The following is a 23,881-nucleotide window of genomic DNA, read 5'->3' as shown; positions in this document are numbered from 1 at the left end:
GTCACAACAGTGTTTCCCATAAACTGCCAAGATGCCTGTGGCGGTGGGGGTGTGGTTATGTGCGTGGTCACCATGACATCATCGAGTAATTTGCGTAATTTACTACAATGATATGATTTTCTCTAAAAAGGCTCAAAAAATGTATACTTACTAATTAATAATAACAGTTTTGTTTTAAATGTCCATCCATCCATCCATCCATCCATTTTACAATATAATTACAACACTTTATGTACATATTTATATACAGATTTGAACAACAAGTTATTCACTGAAATATATTTATTAATTGTGGTTCTTACAAAAAATATATCTTATAAAAATATAAAAGCTAAAATATCTCTTAAAGCTCTGCCCCTTTAATTAGTGCATACTAAATCATTTAACTTTAGCCTACTACTACAACCATATTATTTACCAGCAACATAAAGTGAAACAGAGGCAGAGGTGTCTTGCCACAGTCAGTAACAAATAAACAGAAAACAGTAGTGGTGGTAGATAGACACAAAGCTACATCTGATCCACTGAACAAAGAGCTCCAAAAATCTTGATCCTACAATATGGGCATGTACATCAACTATATGATTTGCCTGAGAAACTGGACAGGACAAAAAAAAAAAAATCTTTTTTTTGTTGCGGCCTTCATTCTTTCGTGGCGGGCCGCCACAAATAAATGAATGTGTGGGAAACAATGGCAGTCTTTTCACACTAACAGGATAAGCCTCATACCTAAATTAATTAAAAAAGCGGCTAAACCGTACTAGTAATGGTTGCTTTGCCTCAAATATCCTTGATTTCTTCTGATAAAACTGCTAGTATTAGCATTCCATAAGTTAAATATTAAATCTGAATTTGTATTTCATGTCTCTGCCATATTGAACTTTGTGTGTGGCCCTTTGCGGTCATTGACACTTGGCCCTGTCTTTTCACATGCTGTAGCTGTGATATTTTCATTTAAGGGACTTCTGTTTGTAAGTCAAGGGCTGTGGTAATTCTCATCTATTTTTAATCTTTGCTTCTATTTTTTTCATACCTGCCATTTAGTGATGCCTGGAAGCCACCATGCTCTCAACGTACATAAGGACAGCTGCTTAGTCAGCCGTTTGCTGAAAGCAACCGTATGCATTTCATGTGTTTGTATTTGTGTACGTTTGTGCGTATGTGTGCACACTCAAAAGGAGAGGGGTTCTGGGCGAATTAAAAAGTTTTTGTTGGTGGCATTTTGCAGCTCACTCAGGGAGAGTGTCTTTTTGTTCAAAGCCTAATTGGCATATTGCTTTTTTATGCCATTGAGACAAAGAAGCCTGATGTTGTGATTATGATTGAGATGGCACCTGGAAACACGTGCAGTGTTCTGTTTACAGTGGTTCTTTTATAGTGGTTCAGACACTTGATTGAGTTTGATGTCCAGTACACTGCCAATGTGTGGGGTTGGACATTTTATTTACATTTTGAGGGTTTTACCATTGAGTTTGAACAAAGATAAAGTAGAGTCACAACAAAGTTTGTTAAAATGGGCTTATGGCTGCACCTCACAATTATTTCCTAAGTCGATTAACACTATATAACATGGTTATCTGGAAATTATAGGATTCTATAATTGCCGTGTTAATGGAATCTTGGACGGAATCAGCCAATAAAAACTGAATTTACCAATAAACACGGAAAGTCTCCAATTTATGTAATGTGATTTAAGTAATGTGATTGATAAAAATTGTGAGGAGAAAAAATATTTCTCTGGGGAAATCCTTTATCTAGGGACCTCCTCACAAACATTCAGCCTCCCCCTCCAAAACTAAACGTTTCACTCACTTCTATTGAGACAGGCCAACACTCTACTGAGTCGCTCCGCACCCTTCTCAGGCCAGCTCTCTGCCTGCTTTTGGCACTCTTGTCACTCAGACCTCAAAGCAGTCACCGTCAGTCAAACGATGATTGCTTATGATCTGCTGTACAGCTGTAGGGTTTGGCGTTGAGTCGGCATTTTATTTTAACAAATGTTTTAAATCCTATTATATTGAATTCAATTGTAACAAAATAAACTAATTACTGAGAAACCATTGGTTTTACTTTATTACTCAAGTATATAATCACAGTATATAAATCAACATACTTATCGCGCCAACAATAAAACACGGTGAGCCTATTGATCTTGCTATATCATCTGGGATTTTGTGTTTTGATTAAATTTACTCAAAACAGATGGCTGGTGCCGGCCATCGATGTCCAAAGTGCACAATAAAAGCAAGAAAGCTAAACAAAAAAACTACAAAACATTTCTGGTAGGACGGGGGCCAAAGCTCACTGAGCTAGAGGGGGCGCGGTGAGGAGGAGTTAGTTTGCATCTCACAACTGCGCCTCTCAAAACAGCCTGTTTTCAAAGCGAGCAAAAATATGGCTTACAAATCTGTAAAACAAAATCGATGCAAATTTTTCACCAAAATGTTATGGAGACCAAAATGTGTTTTAAATGTAAAAGTAAAATCATAATATGGCCCTTTTAAAACATGCATTGTAATCTACATAACATATACTGTAAATGTGGTGCTTGTGTCAAAATGTAGTATAGATTTTGTTTCACAGACCAACTTTAAGCCGCTTTCTGTCTCTTCAGGATGCGTCGTTTTGTGGGTGGTCTTATTTACATACCTCCACAATCATTCACCAAAAGGGAAAAAAGTGTTAACATGAACAGTTGTGGCAGTCTGTCAATTAAAATGTTATTAATCGACCAATCGACAATAACAAATATTTGTCAGTTAATTTTTATAATTGATTTTGTTGATTATGTGGACTAATCTTTACAGCCTGAATTGGTATGTTACAACATTATTATGCTTTGACCTAAAATATTTGGGAAACCATGTACAATGATGTATCAAATGTTAAGAATTTGTGTTTAAATTAGGCCTGTAAAAATTAACAAGTTAACCCCCCCCCCCCCCAGAGCCCAACCCACAAACAGTAGGTGTGGTACCCAGGGAACCAGGGATCACCGCCCTCAGGTGGCTTCCTGTTTGACTGCGGATAGTCCCAACAAGCCCGGTCCCCAATGGAGAAACATCTTAACAACTCTATAAGTCAAATATTCTTGTGTGCATTAAAATACTTTTCAGAGAGCGAGAGAGAGATGTGGGACACCAAAGCACACGGCCAGCTGTTTTCGGCATGTGGGGTATGACACAAGGAAGCAGTGAGCGAAAGCAGAAATCAATTTTTAGTGACAGACAAAATTGTAAGCAGATAAAAGTGATCTCTTACTCTCTAAAAACGATTTGTCTGCACACAATAGTTTTTTTTTTTTCACCAAAGATGAACACAATTATTCATTCTCCCAACACACATGCTGCACGTGGGGGGCCTCAGCAAGTACTGAACTCCATCTCCCTCCCAGAGAGGGTTTAAGGGCTTTTAATATCTGAGGAAGTGGCATTTCTACCCACCTGTCTGCCTCTCAAATTGGGAGCGTGAGTCTGCTACAGAACTGTCCTTCCCAGACATGCTAGTCTGTTCAAAGCTTTTTATATGCACAGTTCACAAATTCCAAACTGGAATTTGCTGGACAGTGGAAACATCCAGAGGTTAAAAGGTTAACAGAAATAAACCAACAACTACATTTCAGTTGGCAGATAGTTTGTTCATTCATGCAATAGGAGAACACAATTACATTTCCTCAAACCAGTGTGACTAAATGTTGGGTGATTCAATCGGAAAAAAAATAAGAATCCCAGTATATTAAGGGTCTGTTTGTAAACGTAACGCAGATGCCGAGAGGGTGCTAACTTTCCAAAGTGTTGTCAACATATCCTGTCCTTTTCCGGCTTTCAGCATGTGATGACAGAAATTATGCCCGTATGTAAAACACACACATGCATTAGCTTTGTGTGTTGTTAAGATATAATGACTGCAATTTGGCTAACATTGGCTATCAATCAATATATAGCCTATTGCAACGGCAGCATTACTGCAAAATGTTAGTTGTCTATCTAGGGTTAGGGTTCCTGCTTTTGTGTATGTGCATACACTCCCTGCGTGTGATTGTGGACGAGACCGCTTTGAATGACAGCGCAGTGACAACGCCAGACAAATTTCCTTGGACCGACAAGCAATTTTAATTCAATAACACGTAATTATGATATATATATATATATATATATATATATATATATATATATATATATATATATATATATATATATATATATATATATATATATATATGTTTTGTGAAACCACTAACGGTAACATAGAAGAAAATGGGTTTTAAATTGGACACTTATATTTTTGTTTGTTTTTCAAAATTTATTGGACTAAAAGTAGTAATGCATGTAAATGTTTTTTTGTATTCACATTAATCAAGTTAATTGTTTTAAAAGATTTGGTAGGGATACATTTTTGTTGTACCAAACCCAAGGGATCCCAACAGTACTGCTGGATGGGAACAGGCCTTTAGATGAGCATTTTTTTCTTCATCAGCTTGTTTGTGTTTGTGTTTGTGTTTGTGTTTGTGTTTGTGTTTGTGTGTGCGCCTGCGTGGACTTTCCAGGCACAATCCCTTTAGTGTGACAAGGTGGTGATTTGAATGTGTTGTGACAGACAGTTACGTGGATATTCACTTTTAGAGACAGAGGCTTGCTCATACACACATCTTGCCTCCGCTGAAATGTTGTGGCCTGCAGCAGCATGCGAGGTCTAAAGCAGTTCACCTCTTGTGTCATTGACTATTAGAGTATGGACTATATGTCCAGTTCATTGCACGGACACACAGCCATTTCCATTGCTATGTCAAGCATGTTTTAGTATACACACACACATACACACGGGTCTTGTATTTTTTGTAATTGTAATTTTTGTAATTTCTTATAACACTGCTGCCCAAGGGTGAGATTTTAGCTTCCAGCCGCTGAATACCAAGGCACAAACACACACACACACACATGCTGACACACGCGCAAAAGCACACAAACTAGTTTCAGTACCGTCAAATGTGTACCCCCTTTTTTGCTCTTTTACATCATCCTTCATGGAGCCCCCTCACACTTGTGCACAGGCATACACATCAAGCAGCACTCTGCAAATGGGGTGTCTGAATCCTTGTCCGGCCTTAAGACCCTCATTGATTGATAAACGGCTCCAGGGTGAAAAAATGAGTAAAGAGTAACGAATGGTGGTACATGAACTTAATGGCATTGTTAGATGGCTTATTTTCAAGCTAAAATTACCTACATGATACCAACATAATTTTCTCCTCTGTTTTGTAAATACAGTCATGGAGACAAACATGTTTCAGTGGAGGATACAAAGGGAGACTAAATAAACACATCTTACTTTTTTTTTCTTTTTAAATTCAGTCTAAGCTTTTGTGCTGGATGATGGAGGAATTGCCTGCATTTCTTTTGGTCATTTACAAATTCAAGCGCACTTAAACTCACAGTAATGTTTAACCGAATGTGATAGGGGTCTTTCTTACGGGCAAGCGTTTTATGTATTATTCACCAGTGCGTTGCTTCTATTTCTTCTATTATTTCAGGATTGTTGTTCTATACCTGCTCCATGTGTGCCGTCATATAACTTTTGTTGTGACTTGGCATTATATAAATACAATTGAATTCAATTGTAATCCATTAGTTTGGCCTGGGCGAGATGGCCTTGGGTTTTTTTCTTTTTCTTTCTACTTTCTACTTTTTAAAGAAAACAATACATACAAATGACAGAGATAATTCAGAGCAAGTTTTGAGTTTATTTAATCAATAATTTAATCAATAATTATTTGATTAAAAGGAGACAAATGATGCAACTACAACTTATAAAATACATTGTATGAACATACACTGCATCTTACGCTTAGCAAAAATGTATTTAAAATAGTTGTTCTTTTTAGAACAGATATAAATTGCATTTTGTATGGGTAATTTCAAAAAACTATATAAAGAGCTTCGCCTGGGAGGCAAAACTTCTGTTTTGAATAAAATACTTCTGTAAACAAAAATGTATCATCGTCTATTGTACAATAGTTAATTATACATATTAATTATAAACTCTAACTCGGATGAATGCCTCTGTTTCAGATGCTAATATAATAAGTTCATAGTGCAGTCACTTGTTCCATGTCTGTTGCAGCAAATCCAACATTTTTGGATGCGCAATGCCACTTTGAAATATTTTGTGCTTTAAAGGTTCTAAAAAAGAGATCCAATGTAGAGCAGAACAACATATTTGTCTGAGTTATAGGTAACGAAGCAAAATAGTATAATATCTAATTATACATCACATTAATAATGAATACATTTTTTAATTTAGAATGTGCAGAGGGTTCAATAAAAACAAGCTGCAGGCCAAAAATGGCGCCTTGGTTTACAGTATTTGGTTTTCAGAAAAGTTTAACAGCAACTGTTTGAACATTCTGAATTATTTTATCTTTTAAAAATTAAAGTAGCTTACTGTCTGAAGTGAAGCATTAATAGTTTCAGCTTGTGGCTTTGTACCTGATCTGAAATGAACAATGTGTCAAATTGCTATCCACTTACAGAGTACTTATGTACTTATTTCACAAAAGATTGACTCTCTATTGAATTTTGGTTTGTAAAGGTTGTAATTGCTCTGTTTGTTTATAGAGTGATAATATTACACTGTAGTGCATTGAAAGGTTGGCATTTCATTTTTGAAACTTTGCAGTTGCGTTATGCATAAGGCTGTATATTCAGAAATGTGTATATTTGACAACAAATAGCCCACAACCAAATGTCTATTTGCAGAGAATGCTGATTCTCAGGAAAATATACATATATCTGATATAATTTCAAAAATAATGCAGTCAAGTTATGTACCACTGCTGTAAACCACATCCTAAATGATCATCATTTTACATTGATGCATTTCAAATAAATGCACTGTTGTGTGACTATCAGAAACTAATTAGTCACTGAGAGTGGAAAGCAGGGCTCTGTCTGACACGCTGGGTCCAAGGATGCAACATGATATCATTACTGCTGTTTTGAGGGTGTTTTATTTTCCCTTTGAGTAAAAATGCAATACATTACATGCAGATGGTTTGTTGTCTCTTTGCGGTCCTTTTGCGATCCCTTTGCGGTCAACAGAAGTAACGGCACCCAGGTTCACACTCTCTCCATACAAGCCAAATAATTCACAGACAGGTGCAGGTGTTATTCATTCAGCAATCATTCAGCCCCACACACACTCCGCCCACACACCCACACACCCACACACACATGTAGCCACACCCACTATCCCAGGTGACAAGTGAGAAAGAAATCCCTGCCTCTACATGCACATTTCCGATACATCCCTCGTTTGCAAGCATGCAGTATCTTTGTAAATGTGTGCGTATTTAAGTGTTGTGAACATAAAGTGTAATGTACAATCCGTTGTGTGTATTGTGTCACCGAAGACATTTGTAGTGTGGCATTAGGGCATTCCATCTTCATACACATCTTCAAATGGTACTTTTACGGCTTATTTTCATAGCAGTTTTATTGTTATGAACCATTACAATTTATTATTCATGTTAAACATAATAGAACCAAGACCTGGGGACTTGAATCTTTGCCGATTCACTGATGTGCAAAACATGTGTGGTCTGTTAGAATGCAAGAATGAATAAATCTTTTTTAGTTTAGAAGCAAAGAACAGCGTTCTGAATGATTGAAAAGTTCAAGTCCAGTACATGTGTGGCAGAATAATTTCGCCACACCTAGTGTGTGTGTGACAATCATTGGTACTTTAACTTTAACAGAAGGGGCTCCACACATGTTGCTGCAAATCTAAAGAACCGCAATACTTTTATTTGTAACAAATGTTGCGCTTTCATTAGCATTAGCTAAGAAAGTAACGGGGTGGGCAAGGGCTACGGAAGCTCATGGGGGCAAAAATTATCCCGGAGCAAGTGGAGAAAAACATAGATTAATTTAGTTTTTAAAAAAACTCAAATTTATCGATAAAACCGATATATCACTAAGGCGTATTGGCAACACATTTTGTGACAAGGCCAAAATAATTACCATAGTACCTCAATTTAAGAGCTTAATTGGTTCCGTGATGAAGCTCCTTACTCAAAACACTTGTTACGCAGATCAACATCACCTTCACATTCACTTTATTCCTTCCCATGGTTGGAAAACAAAGATATGTCTATCTCTAGCTATAAGCTAATGCTAGTGAGAAATGCCAGAGGTTTTGGTAAAATCTTACAGAGTTCACTCTGGCATTTGCTGTGCCTCCTAATGGTGGAGATTAGGGTTGGGTATCGTTTGAATTCGAACGATTCCGATTCCGATTCCTGGCGATTCTCGATTCCGATTCTTTTAAGAGGCATGGTCAAAAAAAAGTTTAGGATATTTTAAATGAGCTAGCTAACCTACAGTCTTTCTGAATGAAATAGTCTGACATTCTCCATCAATTTTAATTCTATTAACTTTTTATGAACTTTACTATAAATTCCTCACAGGGCTGTTTTCAACTAGAATATAAATATCAAATCTATGAACTTGAATATAAATATTATACATTATGAATACATTTTCCCAGGGGTACACTTTCCTCAAGAGAGCTTTATTTTTGAAAACCTCATGGAAACACATTTACACACAAGTGTATGATGCTGCAGGAAACCTCATGAAAACACATTTACACACACAAGTGTATGATGCTGCAGGTACTTAAAAATGTTACCGTGCTCCCACTGATGGGCTAACCTGGTGCAGAAAAGCAAATAAACAATAAGAAACAACTTGCAAAACCCAGTCCAGATTAGCAGCAGCTACAGTATAAAATCAGAGACAGTTTTTGTTTAGGAAAATGACCATATCCGCCTTCTCAGGCAGGATGCGTGAGCGTTCTGGACAGATAGTGTCTCCTGCTGTGGAAAATACACGTTCGCTGGGTGTGGAAGAAGCTTGAACGCATAAATAGGAGAAAGCGAGATATGACAGCAAAGGATAAGTCTTTTGTTGGTTCCACCGGACCATCACCATGCAGCAGGGTCGTCAGACATAAGTATCGGTGGAACGTCCTGGTACATCTGCAGCTCTCTCTCCACTCGTTTCTTGAGGGACATGGAGCTCTGTTATTTCGCGGTTATTTCATTTTTTTTTGTAAAGTAAAGCCACACTTTCGACCGCCGACGCCCGCTATCCATGCTTGAGCTTGACTGACTCGCTCGGCTATGCTAACACTTCCGGCGGTGGGCGCTTCTTCGTTGGTGTTCAGCGGCTTCTTCTTCCGGTTCGGCGGACATATTTTTTTCCGGTCGGCGGACTGGTATCGAAAATAGGAATCGAAATTTAAACTTTTGAACGATTCCGGGAGAATCGGAAAGTTAGTCCCGGTTCCAATCGATACTCGATACCCAACCCTAGTGGAGATGCTTGTAACTCAAATTTTTGCTTGCTACTTAAGGCATAACAATTAGCCTAGCGACATATCTTATATCAAAACACTCTTAAATTGAGGTACCAGTGCATATACTCAAATTATTGTGTTTGTCAATGCTACCTGCTTTGTCGAAACTAAGGCTGCAGCTAACGATTATTTTTCTATCGATTAATCTATAGATTATTTTTTCGATTAATCTGTTAATCTATAGATTATTTTTTTCGATTAATCTATGATTATTTTTCCTTTTACCAATTATTTTTTTATTCAAAATGAAGATGAAAAAATAAATGTAGGCCCGTTTTTTCAAAAGGCATGGCTTTTATTTACAAAAAAAAGAAGTATGGCCACTCAGTCAACATGTACAACAACATGACTAAATATTCTGTAACAATGTAGACATTTAAAACTTTTAACATTTAACAAAATTAAAAGTAGCTTATTTGCTTTTTAATGTGCAAATATAAAAGTCAACATCCAGTGCAAATCTTAATATTCTGCAATAGTATAAGCATTTCAAAAGTAAAAGTATTGCTTATTTTGCTTTAAAATGTGCAAAAATAAAGATAAACATCCAATACAAAAAAGTGCAAAACGAAATATTCTGTAACAACAGTGTAAACATTTCAACAAAAGTGAAAGTATTGCTTATTTGCTAAAATGTGCAAAAATAAAGATAAACATCCAATACAAAAAAGTGCCAATCTAAATATTCTGGAGCACTGTAAACATTAAGTATTGCTTTTAAAATGTGCAAAATAAACATCCAGTCCAACACAGTACACAATAACCAATTCTACTCATTCCAGTGAGTGACTAACAGTTGTAATGAAGAAAGGTTAGCATGTCTACATGTTTGGTTCTTTTCTTGTTTACAATATTCCCAGCAGCTGAAAATAGGCGCTCAGAAGGGGTCCATGTGGCTGGAACTGAGAGCTAATTAGCCTTCACCTCAAGCCAGGACTGCGAGTGAGCTGAGCTGCAGTTTATATTTCTAGAAGGTCAACGGGCTCATAGTGATGTTACTAGTAGTTGACTGGGAGGTGTTTATTATCATTTGGGGAGAGTCCGCTGCCTGATGCTCACCTGCTAAACACCTATCTGCTCCACGCTGAAGCGCTGACTACATGCGCTCTGAATACACACTGCTGATTGGCTGATAATGCTTCGTGTGTACCAATCAGATGGTTGTGTGGGTGGGACAATGCTGCGTGTGTACCAATCAGATGGTTGTGTGGGTGGGACAATGCTGCGTGCTGAGACAGAGGCAGAGGAGCGAAGCAGCTTGTTAAGACTTTAGCAGCTAAAGTTAGCTTTAGCTTAGAAACTCGTTCGGTACACCCCCGTGCCGAACCGAAAGCCCCGTACCGAAACGGTTCAATACAAAACACGTACCGTTACACCCCTAGCAGATACAAATGACACATTCATGTTTTTGTGTAATGATGACAACGTATGCTCGCGCGGACGATTGACTAGTTGATGATTTTCTTTTCAAATGTTCGTTCATAGCCGTTGTGCTGCTATGATAGGCCATTTCCGCTCGACACAGTGTGCATACAACAACATTATTAGGCCGTTTATTGAAATACTCCCACACTTTTGACCACTTTTGGCATGCTTTTCCCCCCTCGCTCGCGCCGCTCGCATCGTCTGCTTTGATCGTCTGCTTTGCGGTCCGCCATGACGGTAGTGTGACGTAAATATGCGACGCGTCGACGCACAAAAACGGCGTTGACGTATTTACGTAACCGACTACGTCGACGCGTCGTTTCAGCCTTAGTCGAAACTATTCATCACTTCTGATATTAACATTTATACAATGAATTCTCCAAAGATTCAGTGTGACCCCATATGTGCATCACTAATTATCTTTGTTGACTGAGTTTGAGTTTCTACAGTGTGTCTGTCTAGTTCATTTAATCCCATGTAACAAGCTGCCAATAAATCCAGGGACTCTCTTTTATAGAAACACTTATCATTAGGTCTAGCCTCATGAGAGTGAGTGTTCTTTGCATTGGACATTTGTGTTTTGCATAACATGGCTTTTTCTTTATTTGTGCAGCTGCAAATGACATTGGTTCTCAGGAGGATATTCATGATATTCATGCTGTTGGCTGTCTGTATGTTGTGTCCATGTAATATTGCTTCACCAAGACCTTAGCCAACACAAACAATCCGAGACCATAACAGTCCCACAGGTTTGCTACTAGGGCTGCAACAACTAATCGATTAAATCGATTAAAATCAAATATAAAAATAGTTGGCGATTAATTTAGTCATTGATTCGTTGGATCTATACTATGCGCATGCGCAGAGGCAATTTATTTATTATTTTGTAGCTTTTTAAAAAAAATAAACCTTTATTTATAAACTGCAACATATACAAACAGCTGAGAAACAATAATCAAAATAAGTATGGTGCCAGTATGCTGTTTTTTTTCAATAAAATACTGGAAAGGATAGAAATATAGTTTGTCTCTTTTATCCGATTATTAATCGAAGTAATAATCGACAGATTAATAGATTATCAAATTAATCGTTAGTTGCAGCCCTACTTGCCACTAAGCACACAGAGAACATATTTTCTCTCCCTGATAAGAGTGGAAAACTGCAAGGCATACAGGACTGTCTCAGAAAATTAGAATATAGTGATACAGTTCTTTATTTTCTGTAATGCAATTAAAAAAAACAAAAATGTCATACATTCTGGATTCATTACACATCAACTGAAATATTGCAAGCCTTTTATTATTTTAATATTGCTGATTATGGCATACAGCTTAAGAAAACTCAAAAATCCTATCTCAAAAAATGTAAATATTTCCTCAGACCAAGTTAAAAAAAAAGATTTATAACAGCAAAACAAAATCAAACATTTGAAAATGTCAATTAATGCACTCAGTACTTGGTTGATAATCCTTTTGCACGGATTACTGCATCAATGCGGCATGGCATGGACTAAGTACAACAGAGTAACTGGTGTACTGACCATGGCATTACTGTCCTTGATTGGCCTGCCAACTCCCCTGACTTAGACTTAGACTTCCTTTTTATTGTCATTCAAATTTGAACTTTACAGTACAGATAAGAATGAAATTTCGTTATATCAGCTCATGGTAGTGCAGAATAAAAAAGCAATAAGGTGCATATATAAATAAATAAATAGGTTACTGTACAGATAAATATATTGCACTTTTTCATTTGCATCCACGTTTATGGATGTATGTTATATTGTCTTTTTTATTCCAGTGAGTTAATCCATTTTGGGGTATTTGTGGGGTATTGTGAAGAAGAAGCTGAAAGACACCAGACCCAATAATGCAAATGAGCTAAAGGCTGCTATTGAAGCATCCTGGGCATCCATAATATCTCAGCAATGACACAGGCTGATTGCCTCCATGCCACGCCGCATTGATGCAGTAATCCAGGCAAAAGGATTTCCAACCAAGTACTGAGTGCATTAATTGACATTTTCAAATGTTTGATTTTGTTTTGCTGTTGTAAATCTTTTTTTTTACTTGGTCTGAGGAAATATTCTAATTTTTTTAGATAGGATTTTTTAATTGTCTTAAGCTGTATGCCATGATCAGCAATATTAAAATAATAAAAGGCTTGCAATATTTCAGTTTATGTGTAATGAATCCAGAATGTATGACATTTTTGTTTTTTTAATTGCATTACAGAAAATAAAGGACTTTATCACAATATTCTAATTTTCTGAGACAGTCCTGTATACTTGTATATCATAAGACCTTAAATTAACTCCCCAAATTAACCTTGTTTATAAAATAACCCTTTGAGTACCCACCCGTTTTGTGTGCGCACATGCTGTTCTGAATCTCAGAAAATGTAAATTTACAAATCATTCACAATTTTAAAATTATAAAAAATTCAGGAGGTTTTTTCTGCTCACATTGCTTCATGGAATTGGAATGTAAGGACCAACTGTTACACATTCAGTATTGTTTTTGAAAGTGAAAATTCAGAAAAGAGAGAGAGGCAAACCTAAACTGAAGACTGGATAGGATATTAAATCTAGCTTGTTGGTAGCCTTGCCTCTTGACTTCCCTTGAGCCTCGAGCTTTAACATTCCAAGACAGATTGCTGTCTTAGTGTTGGGTCAGGTCTGTACTTCAGAGGCACTTGAGAGATAACCACACATACTGATGGGCTTAAAGGTGCAGCGATGGATGCCTTTTACAGAAGACTGCCTTTGTTATAGTAGTGATTACCGAAGGTAACTAAAATGTGTACTCTGTTGTAAATAGGGATCTAATGATTAACACTACTATTTTCTGCATACTCGGCTTGCTCCAAAATATACTGAAGTTAAAGTTAGGATCAAAATTTGGCTGTTATTAAGATGCAAATATCACTGTATTGCAGTGTAGTGGCGATTTTAGACGTTTATCGTTTTTTTCCTTTACTTTGTCCTTTAACCCTTTGTCTTTTGACATGTTTCCCTCCAATTAATTTCCTCCTTTTTTATTCTATCTCTTCATTTTGTTCTTGGGCCCTGTACCGAGGATGTCGTTGTGGCTTGTGCAGCCCTTTGAGACACTTGTGATTTAGGGCTATATAAATAAACATTGATTGATTGATTGATTCTTGTTAACACCCACAGCAGGAGAACGATGTGCTCTCCAGGCTGGGGTCTAGGGGGCCACAGCTAGGGTTGGGTATCGTTTGAATTTGAACGATTCTGATTCTGATTCCGATTCTTTGTTTCGATTCCGATTCCTGGCGATTCCGATTCTTTTAAGAGGCAGGGTCAAAGAAAAGTTTAGGATATTTTAAATGAGCTAGCTAACCTACAGTTTTTCTGAATGAAATAGTCTGACATTCTCCATCTATTTTAATTCTATTAACTTTTTATGAACTTTACTATAAATTCCTCACAGGGCTGTTTTCAACTAGAATATAAATATCAAATCTATGAACTTGAATATACATATTATAAATTATGAATACATTTTCCCAGGGGTACACTTTCCTCAAGAGAGCTTTATTTTTGAAAACCTCATGAAAACACATTTACACACACAAGTGTATGATGCTGCAGGAAACCTCATGAAAACACATTTACACACACAAGTGTATGATGCTGCAGGTACTTAAAAATGTTACCGTGCTCCCACTGATGGGCTAACCTGGTGCAGAAAAGCAAATAAACAATAAGAAACACCTTGCAAAACCCAGTCCAGATTAGCAGCAGGTACAGTATAAAATCAGAGACAGTTCTTGTTTAGGAAAATGACCATATCCGTCTTCTCAGGCAGGATGCGTGAGCGTTCTGGACAGATAGTGTCTCCTGCTGTGGAAAATACACGTTCGCTGGGTGTGGAAGAAGCTTGAACGCATAAATAGGAGAAAGCGAGATATGACAGCAAAGGATAAGTCTTTTGTTGGTTCCACCGGACCACCACCATGCAGCAGGGTCGTCAGACATAAGTATCGGTGGAACGTCCTGGTACATCTGCAGCTCTCTCTCCACTCGTTTCTTGATGGACATGGAGCTCTGTTATTTCGCGGTTATTTCAATTTTTTTTGTAAAGTGAAGCCACACTTTCGACCGCCGACGCCCGCTATCCATGCTTGAGCTTGACTGACTCGCTCGGTTATGCTAACACTTCCGGGGGTGGGCGCTTCTTCGTTGGTGTTCAGCGGCTTCTTCTTCCGGTTCGGTGGACATATTTTTTTCCGGTCGGCGGACTAAATTGGCGTGACAGCATCGAAAATAGGAATCGAAATTTAAACTTTTGAACGATTCCGGTTGAATCGGAAAGTTAGTCCCGGTTTCAATCGATACTCGATACTCAACCCTAGCCACAGCTGCCCTATAATGCCCTGATTTATCAACCTTCTTCTGCGAGCCTGTATGGACATGCTGTTTTGTTCAGTTGCTGTGGCTGTTACGTACTGTCGGCATGGCAAGGTTGTTTGTATTTCTGGTCACTCGGCGTCTGGTGTAATGAATTGATACTCTACTTAATGTATCTATCCCTCTGTCTTCCGGCCAAATGTATCAGTCCATCTTTTGCCTCTTCACTAGGAAATATTATCAGCATGATGAATGAACTAGTAAAGTGAGTGTCTGCAGTTTCTATAACAAACAAACATCAAATGGAATTACCAATTAATTGGTGAGGGGTGGGCTTTCCTTTTTTTGTTTGTCCATTATATCTTTTGGGAAAAAAAAATTCCACTATTGTATTTGTCTAATATGCATCATGTCCAATTCAAATTGCCGACCGGATGATCCAATCCGGAATTGGAAAAAGACCAACAAGTGTAGATCATTTTAATTTAAAATAATTGAAAAACAATCTTGTTCTGTTCCATGTTTCTGAATCCAGTCCAGTACCAGATGGAGATGATGCGTTCTCTACGTCATGTTAACATCGACCATCTGCATGTGGGATGGTACCAATCCACCTACTACGGTTCCTTCGTCAGCAGGGCGCTCCTCGACTCCCAGTTCAGCTACCAGCATGCCATTGAAGAGTCCGTTGTGCTCATCTATGGTAAGTAGAACAAGGGGACACATTTTTTTAAATAATCAGAATGGGTTCAAGGTGCATTTGTTAGAAAATGTAGCTTCTAAACATTTTATTTGTCATCACAGTGGAAAATATACAGTGGTCCCTTCACTTAAGAGTATTTTGAGACGCAAGATGTTTATTGGCTTTTTGCTACAGTGAGCAACGTAAGATACGCCCCAAAACATCCGGTCTTACTTTCTAGCATTAGTTTATAGCTTGAGATCCAAATAACTTTGTTTTCCACCATTGAAAATTAAATCTTTAGCAGCAGCCCAGCTTCCACAGCCTTCTAACCGACATCCTTCTGCTCCTCCACCCACGGCTCGGCTTAATGCACACGCCTGAAGTAGTTCTGGGTTTCAAGGGGGATTTGTTTCTCTGCTGCAAAGGGACACTGGCGATGTCCTCGCCGCTCCCGCTACTGCCCAGTTACTCTCCCAGCACATCGTCCGAAAAGCGTCCACCCTTTTCTATCACAACACCTATTGTGGGAGATGGAATAACTAGGAAAATCTGCTTTTTCAACACCATTAGTTGCTGCTATCTCAGCGTTATTCGCCAGCTTTTCTTCTTCGGTAACTTGGCTCATTGTACATGTTGGATTTATTGGACCGGAAAGACGCCAATCAGAACAGACTAAATAGGATTTTGAAGTCCTCTTCAGTCTGCCGTAAGAGGTATATGCTGTACATTATTAATGTATTACATTACTTGTACTACAGTAGTTGTTTTTACTATTATTGGATTGTTTTTTTTATATTGTGCTTCTTTGGGAGGGCAGAGCACGAATTAAATTGATTTCAATGTATTTCAATGGGCAGTACTGATTTAAGATCCAAGTATTCCAAGTTATTGAGGTTGTGGTATCACTGTAAGCTTGAAGACAGTAGTGATTTTTTTATCATAACTAACATGCTAACTTTCATTGTTAGTATTTTTTTGCCATGATTACCATTATTATTGTGATATTGATGTAATTATTATCAAAATAGTTTGTACGAACGCTTTAACAGGTGACAAACAGAGACACTAATGCCATTAAATGACAATAGGAACACTGACAGGGCAGCAAAAGCACCATCACCATCCGGCGCAAGTTACTTATAATTCATTCATATGCAATAGAATTAAAATTTACATCCTGCATCATCATTTACAAAGGAGGTTATGCATGGCATTATTTTGTGTACCGTAATTTACGGACTATAAGTCGCTCCGGAGTATACATCGCACCGGCCAAAAATGCACAATAAAGAAGGAAAAAAACATATATACGTTGCACTGGAGTATAAGTCGCATCTTTGGGGGAAATTTATTTGATAAAATCCAACACCAAGAATAGACATTTGAAAGGCAATTTAAAATAAATAAAGAATAGTGAACAACAGGCTGAATAAGTGTACGCCATATGACGCACAAATAACCAACTGAGAACGTGCCTGGTATGTTAACGCAACACATCATGGCAAGAGTCATTCAAATAACTATAACATATAGAACATGCTATACATTTACCAAACAATTTGTCACTCCCGATCGCTAAATCCGATGAAATCTTCCTCTCCGGTGTTGCCTATGGTATGCGCCGTTTCCTTTCTTTCTGCTGCTCGAGTGCCGTTTTCTGCTGCATATTTCACTACGTCCGGCTTGTGATCTGCAGTATATAATTTCCTTTTCGGTGCTGCCCACTGCTCCCCAAGGGGATGGGACAAATGCAGAGGACAAATTTCACCACATCTAGTGTGTGTGTGACAATCATTGGTACTTTAATTTAATTAATTTTAATTTCCTTTTCGGTGCCATTTTAGTTCAGCCGTTTTAAGTTTTTATAAGTTACCGCCAATGTTGAAATAATTCATTTTAATAGCTACGGATGTAGCAGCAGTTAGCATCCCATGACCCACAATGCACTTCTGCCATGACGCACAATGCACTTCTGCCATGACCCGCCCCCGCCGAATTCTTATTGGTTGACGTGTGTGACGATTGCTGACGTGTCTGTGACGATTGCGGACATTTGCTTCGTCTCTTACCATATGAAATAAATAATATTATTTTATATTTTACGGTAATGTGTTAATAATTTCACACATAAGTCGCTCCGGAGTATATGTCGCACCCCCGGCCAAACTATGAAAAAAACTGCGATTTATAATCCGAAAAATACGGTAGTTACAGAGCATCATACATTGTTTAGACCAGCACCCAGCGTGACGTTTAGTTTTAACGTTTTTGAAAGTGTTGTAAAACATTTGTCTATTATAATTTGTAATCACTATTTTCAAGTGTGTCTCTTTCCATTTTATGGAAAAGCATATAAAAAGTTCAGCCCGGGTCACAAAGGGCTTTCAACAAAATTTACATCTGCAGAGTGACAGCCACTAAACATGTTTTGAAAAATGAAATTACTCTGTATTCTGATATTTTTGTACATCCATGTGTTGGAAAAAACAGTATTGGCTCCTCTTCAAGACTGTCATGTTTAAGAATCGACAAAATATGATTCTAACCATGTGACACATGAACCCCTCTGATCTCGTCTTGCAATCCATTTAGCAAGCCAGGCAGTTAGCGCTTTGTTTTTTTGTAAACGGGGCTCCTGTTAATGTCAATCAATAACACAGCACTTAATGGATCAGAGCACCTCAAAGTAATTGATCTGAACTCTGTTTAAAGTCAAAGAAAAGAAAATTGATTTTGTTTTTGTTCTCTTCATCATTTGGGTACCGGTCATTGTATGAGAGTGGATGAATCAATCAGGTGGCCAATGACTGAGCTAGTAATGTATATCCAATAACAGCTTAGAGCTACATCGGGCTGTTAAACTAATCTTTTGAATATGGTTTATTACCAGCATTTTATGACAAGCATTTGTAATAATAGCATTTTATATGGAACACACAACATAATTATATTGATGTTATAAAACAACATATTAAGTTTAATTGGAAACAAATTGCATACCAACTCCAGTCTTTGTCTTCTGAGTTTAATGTTTCCAATCGCTTTCACAGTTGATATATCATTAACTAACAGAACACATCTGCCTATGTACTCTTTTTAATACATACTGTCCACTAATTTATATAAATGATATTACCCGACTGTCAGATCACTTAGATATTGCATTTAAAACAGGGGCAATGTTTTCTGATCAAGTACACAAGTACAGATTTCCCACACCAGTCTCCCTGGGAAAGAGTCAGTATATGTGCGTATTGGTTTGTCAATAGCCAAATATGGTTGTCACCATTAACTGTTAGAAAAATAACAAGACAGTATTGGACTGGAGTTTATCCATTCTTCAGATAGTATACATAAGAACATTAGAGAGTTGCAAATTAATGGAAATCTAACTCAGGATTCAAATGAGATTGAAACAGCCCTAAACATATACTTAATTGACTCCGTAAAAAATTGGCCACTTACTCCTGTCCACACATCCAACGTACAATGCCTCTGAATACCACTACTCCGGTTTTTAATATGAATGAAGTGTTTCAGTTCGATGTAAATAGTTATCTGTGGGTTGAAGAACTCAAAAGACAAGAACACATTTGATATGTACACAATGTTTTTCAAAACTCTTAAACAATTGTTTATTGTTCCAATCACCAGCATCATTAAGAAATATATAATTGAAGGTACATTTCCAAACTCATGGAAATCTGCAGTTATTACTCCAACTTTTAAATTAGGAGACCCTGCAATAATCAATAACTACAGACCGATAAACAAACCTTTCTGCAGTTTCCAAAATAGCTGACAAATTGGTGGCAGAGCAGTTCATTAAACATTTGAATAATAGTCCATACAACTTAAACCCAATTCAGTTTGGCTTCAGAAAAAAACATTCTACTGAGACGGCAATTTGTTTCTTTGTGGAAAATTCTAAGTCTGAAATCCATTATGGTGGTGTTAAAGGAGCTGTTGTTCTTGACTTGTAAAAGGTGTTTGATACTGCAAATCATCAAATTTGATTAACTAAGCTGTCTTATTACATTTTTTTGGTAAATACATTGCAATGGATAGAATCATATATTGTGGGGCCGTGTGGCTCGGTCGCTAGAGCGGCCGTGCCATCAACTTGAGGGTTGTTGCAGGTTCGATCCCCACTTCCGCCATCTTAGTCACTGCTGATGTGTCTTTGGTAAAGATACTTTACCTACCTGCCACCCACACTGGTTTAAATGTAACTTAGATAATGTTTTGCACACTCTTGGAGTCAACATGTGCATAGTCATGTACATAGTGTCATGTACATAGTGTATATCCCCCCCCATTTTTTGTATACAGGACTGTCTCAGGACATTTGAATATTGTGATAAAGTCCTTTATTTTCTGTAATGCAATTAAAAAAACAAAAATGTCATACATTCTGGATTAATTACACATCAACTGAAATATTGCAAGCCTTTTATTATTTTAATATTGCTGATTATGGCATACAGCTTAAGAAAAATCAAAAATCCTATCTCAAAAAATTAGAATATTTCCTCAGACCAAGTAAAAAAGAAAGATTTATAACAGCAAAACAAAATCAAACATTTGAAAATGTCAATTAATGCACTCAGTACTTTCTTGGGAATCCTTTTGCACGAATTACTGCATCAATGCGGCGTGGCATGGAGGCAATCAGCCTGTGTCATTGCTGAGATATTATGGATGCCCAGGATGCTTCAATAGCGGCCTTTAGCTCATTTGCATTATTGGGTCTGGTGTCTTTCAGCTTCTTCTTCACAATACCCCACAAATACCCCAAAATGGATGAACTCGCTGGAATAAAAAAAGACAATATAACATAACACAACAGATGGAAGCATGTCGTGCTCTAAAATCTCTTGGTACACAGCTCCATTGACTCTGGACTTGATGAAACACAGTGGACCAACACCAGCAGCTGACATGGCTCCCCAAACCATTGCTGACTGTGGGAACTTCACACTGGATTTCAAGCAACTTGGATTTTGCTCCTCTCCAGCCTTCCTCCAGACTCTAGCGCCTTGACTTCCAAATGAAATACAAAACTTGCTTTCGTCTGAAAACAGGACTCTGGACCACTCTGCAACTGTCCAGTGCTTCTTTTCCATAGCCCAAGTCAGACGCTTCTAGAGATTTTAGAGCACTACATGCTTCCATCTGTTGAAAAGCTTTATGGAGATGATGATTTCATTTTCCAGCATGATCTGACACCTGCCCACAGTGCCAAAACCACCAGTAACTGGTGTACTGACCATGGCATTACTGTCCTCGATTGGCCTGCTAACTCCCCTGACCTGAACCTCATAGAGAATTTGTGGGGTATTGTGAAGAAGAAGCTGATCGAGTAGGTATGTGGGCTTGTATTAAGCCTCAGGGAGTTGAACGCCCCTGCCTTACATAGTTCCGGGTCACCCTTGGGCAAGGTGTAGCACCCGAATGCCCCCCCCATCAGGGTTACGATACCCCCCATGAACTACACTAAAAGAGGATGCGTTACCCGGCCCGGAGGAAGCCCGGGGCCCTCCTCCGGAGCTAGGCCCGGAGGTAGGGCTCGTCAGCGAGCGCCTGGTGGCCGGGCTCGCCACGGAGCCCGGCCGGGCACAGCCCGAAGAAGCTACGTGGACACGCCATCTTCTCTGCCACGTGGGCCCACCACCCGCGGTCGGAACCAGTGGGGTCGGGTGCGCTGCCAAGTGGATGGCGGTGAAAGTGGAGGCTCCGGACGGACCAATTCGGGGCAGCAGAGGCTGACTTTCGGGACGTGGAACGTCTCTACGCTGGTGGGGAAGGAGCCTGAGCTGGTGCGAGAGGTGGAGCGCTACCGGTTGGATCTGGTGGGGCTTACCTCTACGCATAGCAAGGGCTCTGAAACCACACTCCTGGACAAGGGATGGACCTTGTTCACTTCTGGAGTTGCTCAGGGTGTGAGGGCACAGGCGGGTGTGGGGATACTCACGAGTCCCCGGCTGAGTGCCTGTACGTTGGAGTTCACCCCAGTGGACAAGAGGGTCGCCTCCCTTCGCCTTAGGGTTGGAGGGGGGAAAACTCTGACTGTTGTTTGTGCATACGCACCAAACAGGAGTTCAGAGTATTCAGCCTTCTTGGATACCTTGCATGGGGTCCTGTATGGGGCGCCGGCAGGGGATTCCATAGTCTTGCTGGGGGACTTCAACGCGCACGTGGGCAATGACAGTGATACTTGGACTGGCGTGATTGGGAGGAACGGTCTCCCTGATCTGAACCTGAGTGGTGGATTGTTATTGGACTTCTGTGCTAGTCACGGACTTGCGATAACAAACACCATGTTCAAGCATAAGGATGCTCATAGGTGTACCTGGTACCAGAGCACCCTAGGCCAAAGATCAATGATCGATTTTGTAATCGTATCAGCTGATCTGAGGCCGTATGTTTTGGACACTCGGGTGAAGAGAGGGGCTGAACTGTCAACTGATCACCATCTGGTGGTGAGTTGGGTTAGATGGCGGGGGAAACCTCTGGACAGACCTGGCAAACCCAAGCGTGTAGTGCGGGTGAACTGGGAACGTTTGGAGGAGTCCTCTGTCCGGAAGGACTTCAACTCACACCTCCGGCGGGACTTCTCTGCCATCCCTGTGGAGGTTGGGGACATTGAACAGGAATGGGCAATGTTCAAAGCCTCTATTGCTAAAGCTGCAGATGCGAGCTGTGGCCAGAAGGTCTTAGGTGCCTCAAGGGGCGGTAACCCTCGAACACCCTGGTGGACAGTGGTGGTCAGGGAAGCCGTCCGACTGAAGAAGGAGTGCTACCGGGGTATGTTATCCCAGGGGACTCCGGAGGCAGTTGCAAGGTACCGGCGGGCCCGAAGGGCAGCGGCCGTGGCTGTGGACGAGGCTAAGCAGAGGGTGTGGGAGCAGTTCGGGGAATCCATGGAGAAGGACTATCGGGCGGCACCAAAGCTGTTCTGGAAGACCATACGGCACCTCAGGAGGGGGAAGCAGGGAACCATCCAAGCTGTGTACGGCAAGGATGGGACTTTGCTGACTTCAAGTGAGGAAGTCGTGGGGCGTTGGAAAGAGCACTTTGAGGAACTCCTGAACCCAAATACATCAGACACACCCTCCCTGATAGGAGCAGGGCCTGAGGATGATGGGGGATCGACGTTGATCTCTCGGAGTGAAGTCACTGAGGTAGTTAGACAACTCCACAGTGGCAAAGCTCCGGGGGTTGACGAGATCCGTCCAGAAATGCTGAAGGCTCTGGGTGTTGATGGGCTGTCTTGGTTGATACGCCTTTTCAACATTGCGTGGAAGTCTGGGACAGTGCCGAGGGAGTGGCAGACTGGGGTGGTGGTTCCCCTTTTCAAAAAGGGGGACCAGAGGGTGTGTGCTAATTACAGGGGTATCACACTACTCAGCCTCCCTGGGAAAGTTTACGCCAAGGTACTGGAAAGGAGGGTCCGGCCGATAGTCGAACCTCAGATTCAAGAGGAGCAATGTGGATTCCGTCCTGGTCGTGGAACAACTGACCAACTCTTTACGCTTGCGGGAATCCTGGAGAGGGCCTGGGAGTATGCCTATCCAGTCTACATGTGTTTTGTGGATTTGGAGAAGGCGTATGACCGCGTCCCTCGGGAGATCTTGTGGGAGGTGCTGAGGGAGTACGGAGTGAGGGGAACCCTGTTGAGGGCCATCCAATCTCTGTACAACCAAAGCGAGAGTTGTGTCCGGGTGCTTGGATGTAAGTCGGATCCGTTTCCAGTGGGGGTTGGTCTCCGCCAGGGCTGCGCTCTGTCACCTATCCTGTTTGTGATTTTCATGGACAGGATTTCCAGGCGGAGTCGTGGCCATGGCGGAGAGGGTATACGTCTCGGGGGGCTAAAGGTTGCGTCACTGCTGTTTGCAGATGATGTGGTCCTGATGGCACCTTCGGTTCGTGACCTTCAGCTCTCACTGGATCGGTTCGCAGCCGAGTGTTCAGCGGCTGGA

At 39.9% G+C, this 23,881-nt stretch overlaps 1 protein-coding gene across 1 annotated transcript in view; it reads left to right on the top strand.

Moving 5' to 3' along the window:
- Nucleotides 1-23,881, top strand: part of LOC133660207 (eukaryotic translation initiation factor 3 subunit H) — a 136,820-nt gene that overhangs the window by 70,525 nt on the left and 42,414 nt on the right. Inside the window, exon 3 of the mRNA XM_062063487.1 lies at nucleotides 15,750-15,917. Within this exon, the coding sequence (XP_061919471.1) occupies nucleotides 15,750-15,917 (168 nt within the window). The remainder of the gene's footprint in view (nucleotides 1-15,749; nucleotides 15,918-23,881) is intronic.

The sequence above is a fragment of the Entelurus aequoreus genome, linkage group LG11, assembly GCF_033978785.1.
Source record: "Entelurus aequoreus isolate RoL-2023_Sb linkage group LG11, RoL_Eaeq_v1.1, whole genome shotgun sequence".
NCBI classification, from domain to species: Eukaryota; Metazoa; Chordata; class Actinopteri; order Syngnathiformes; family Syngnathidae; genus Entelurus; species Entelurus aequoreus.
This window is presented reverse-complemented; position numbering and strand designations above follow the sequence as displayed.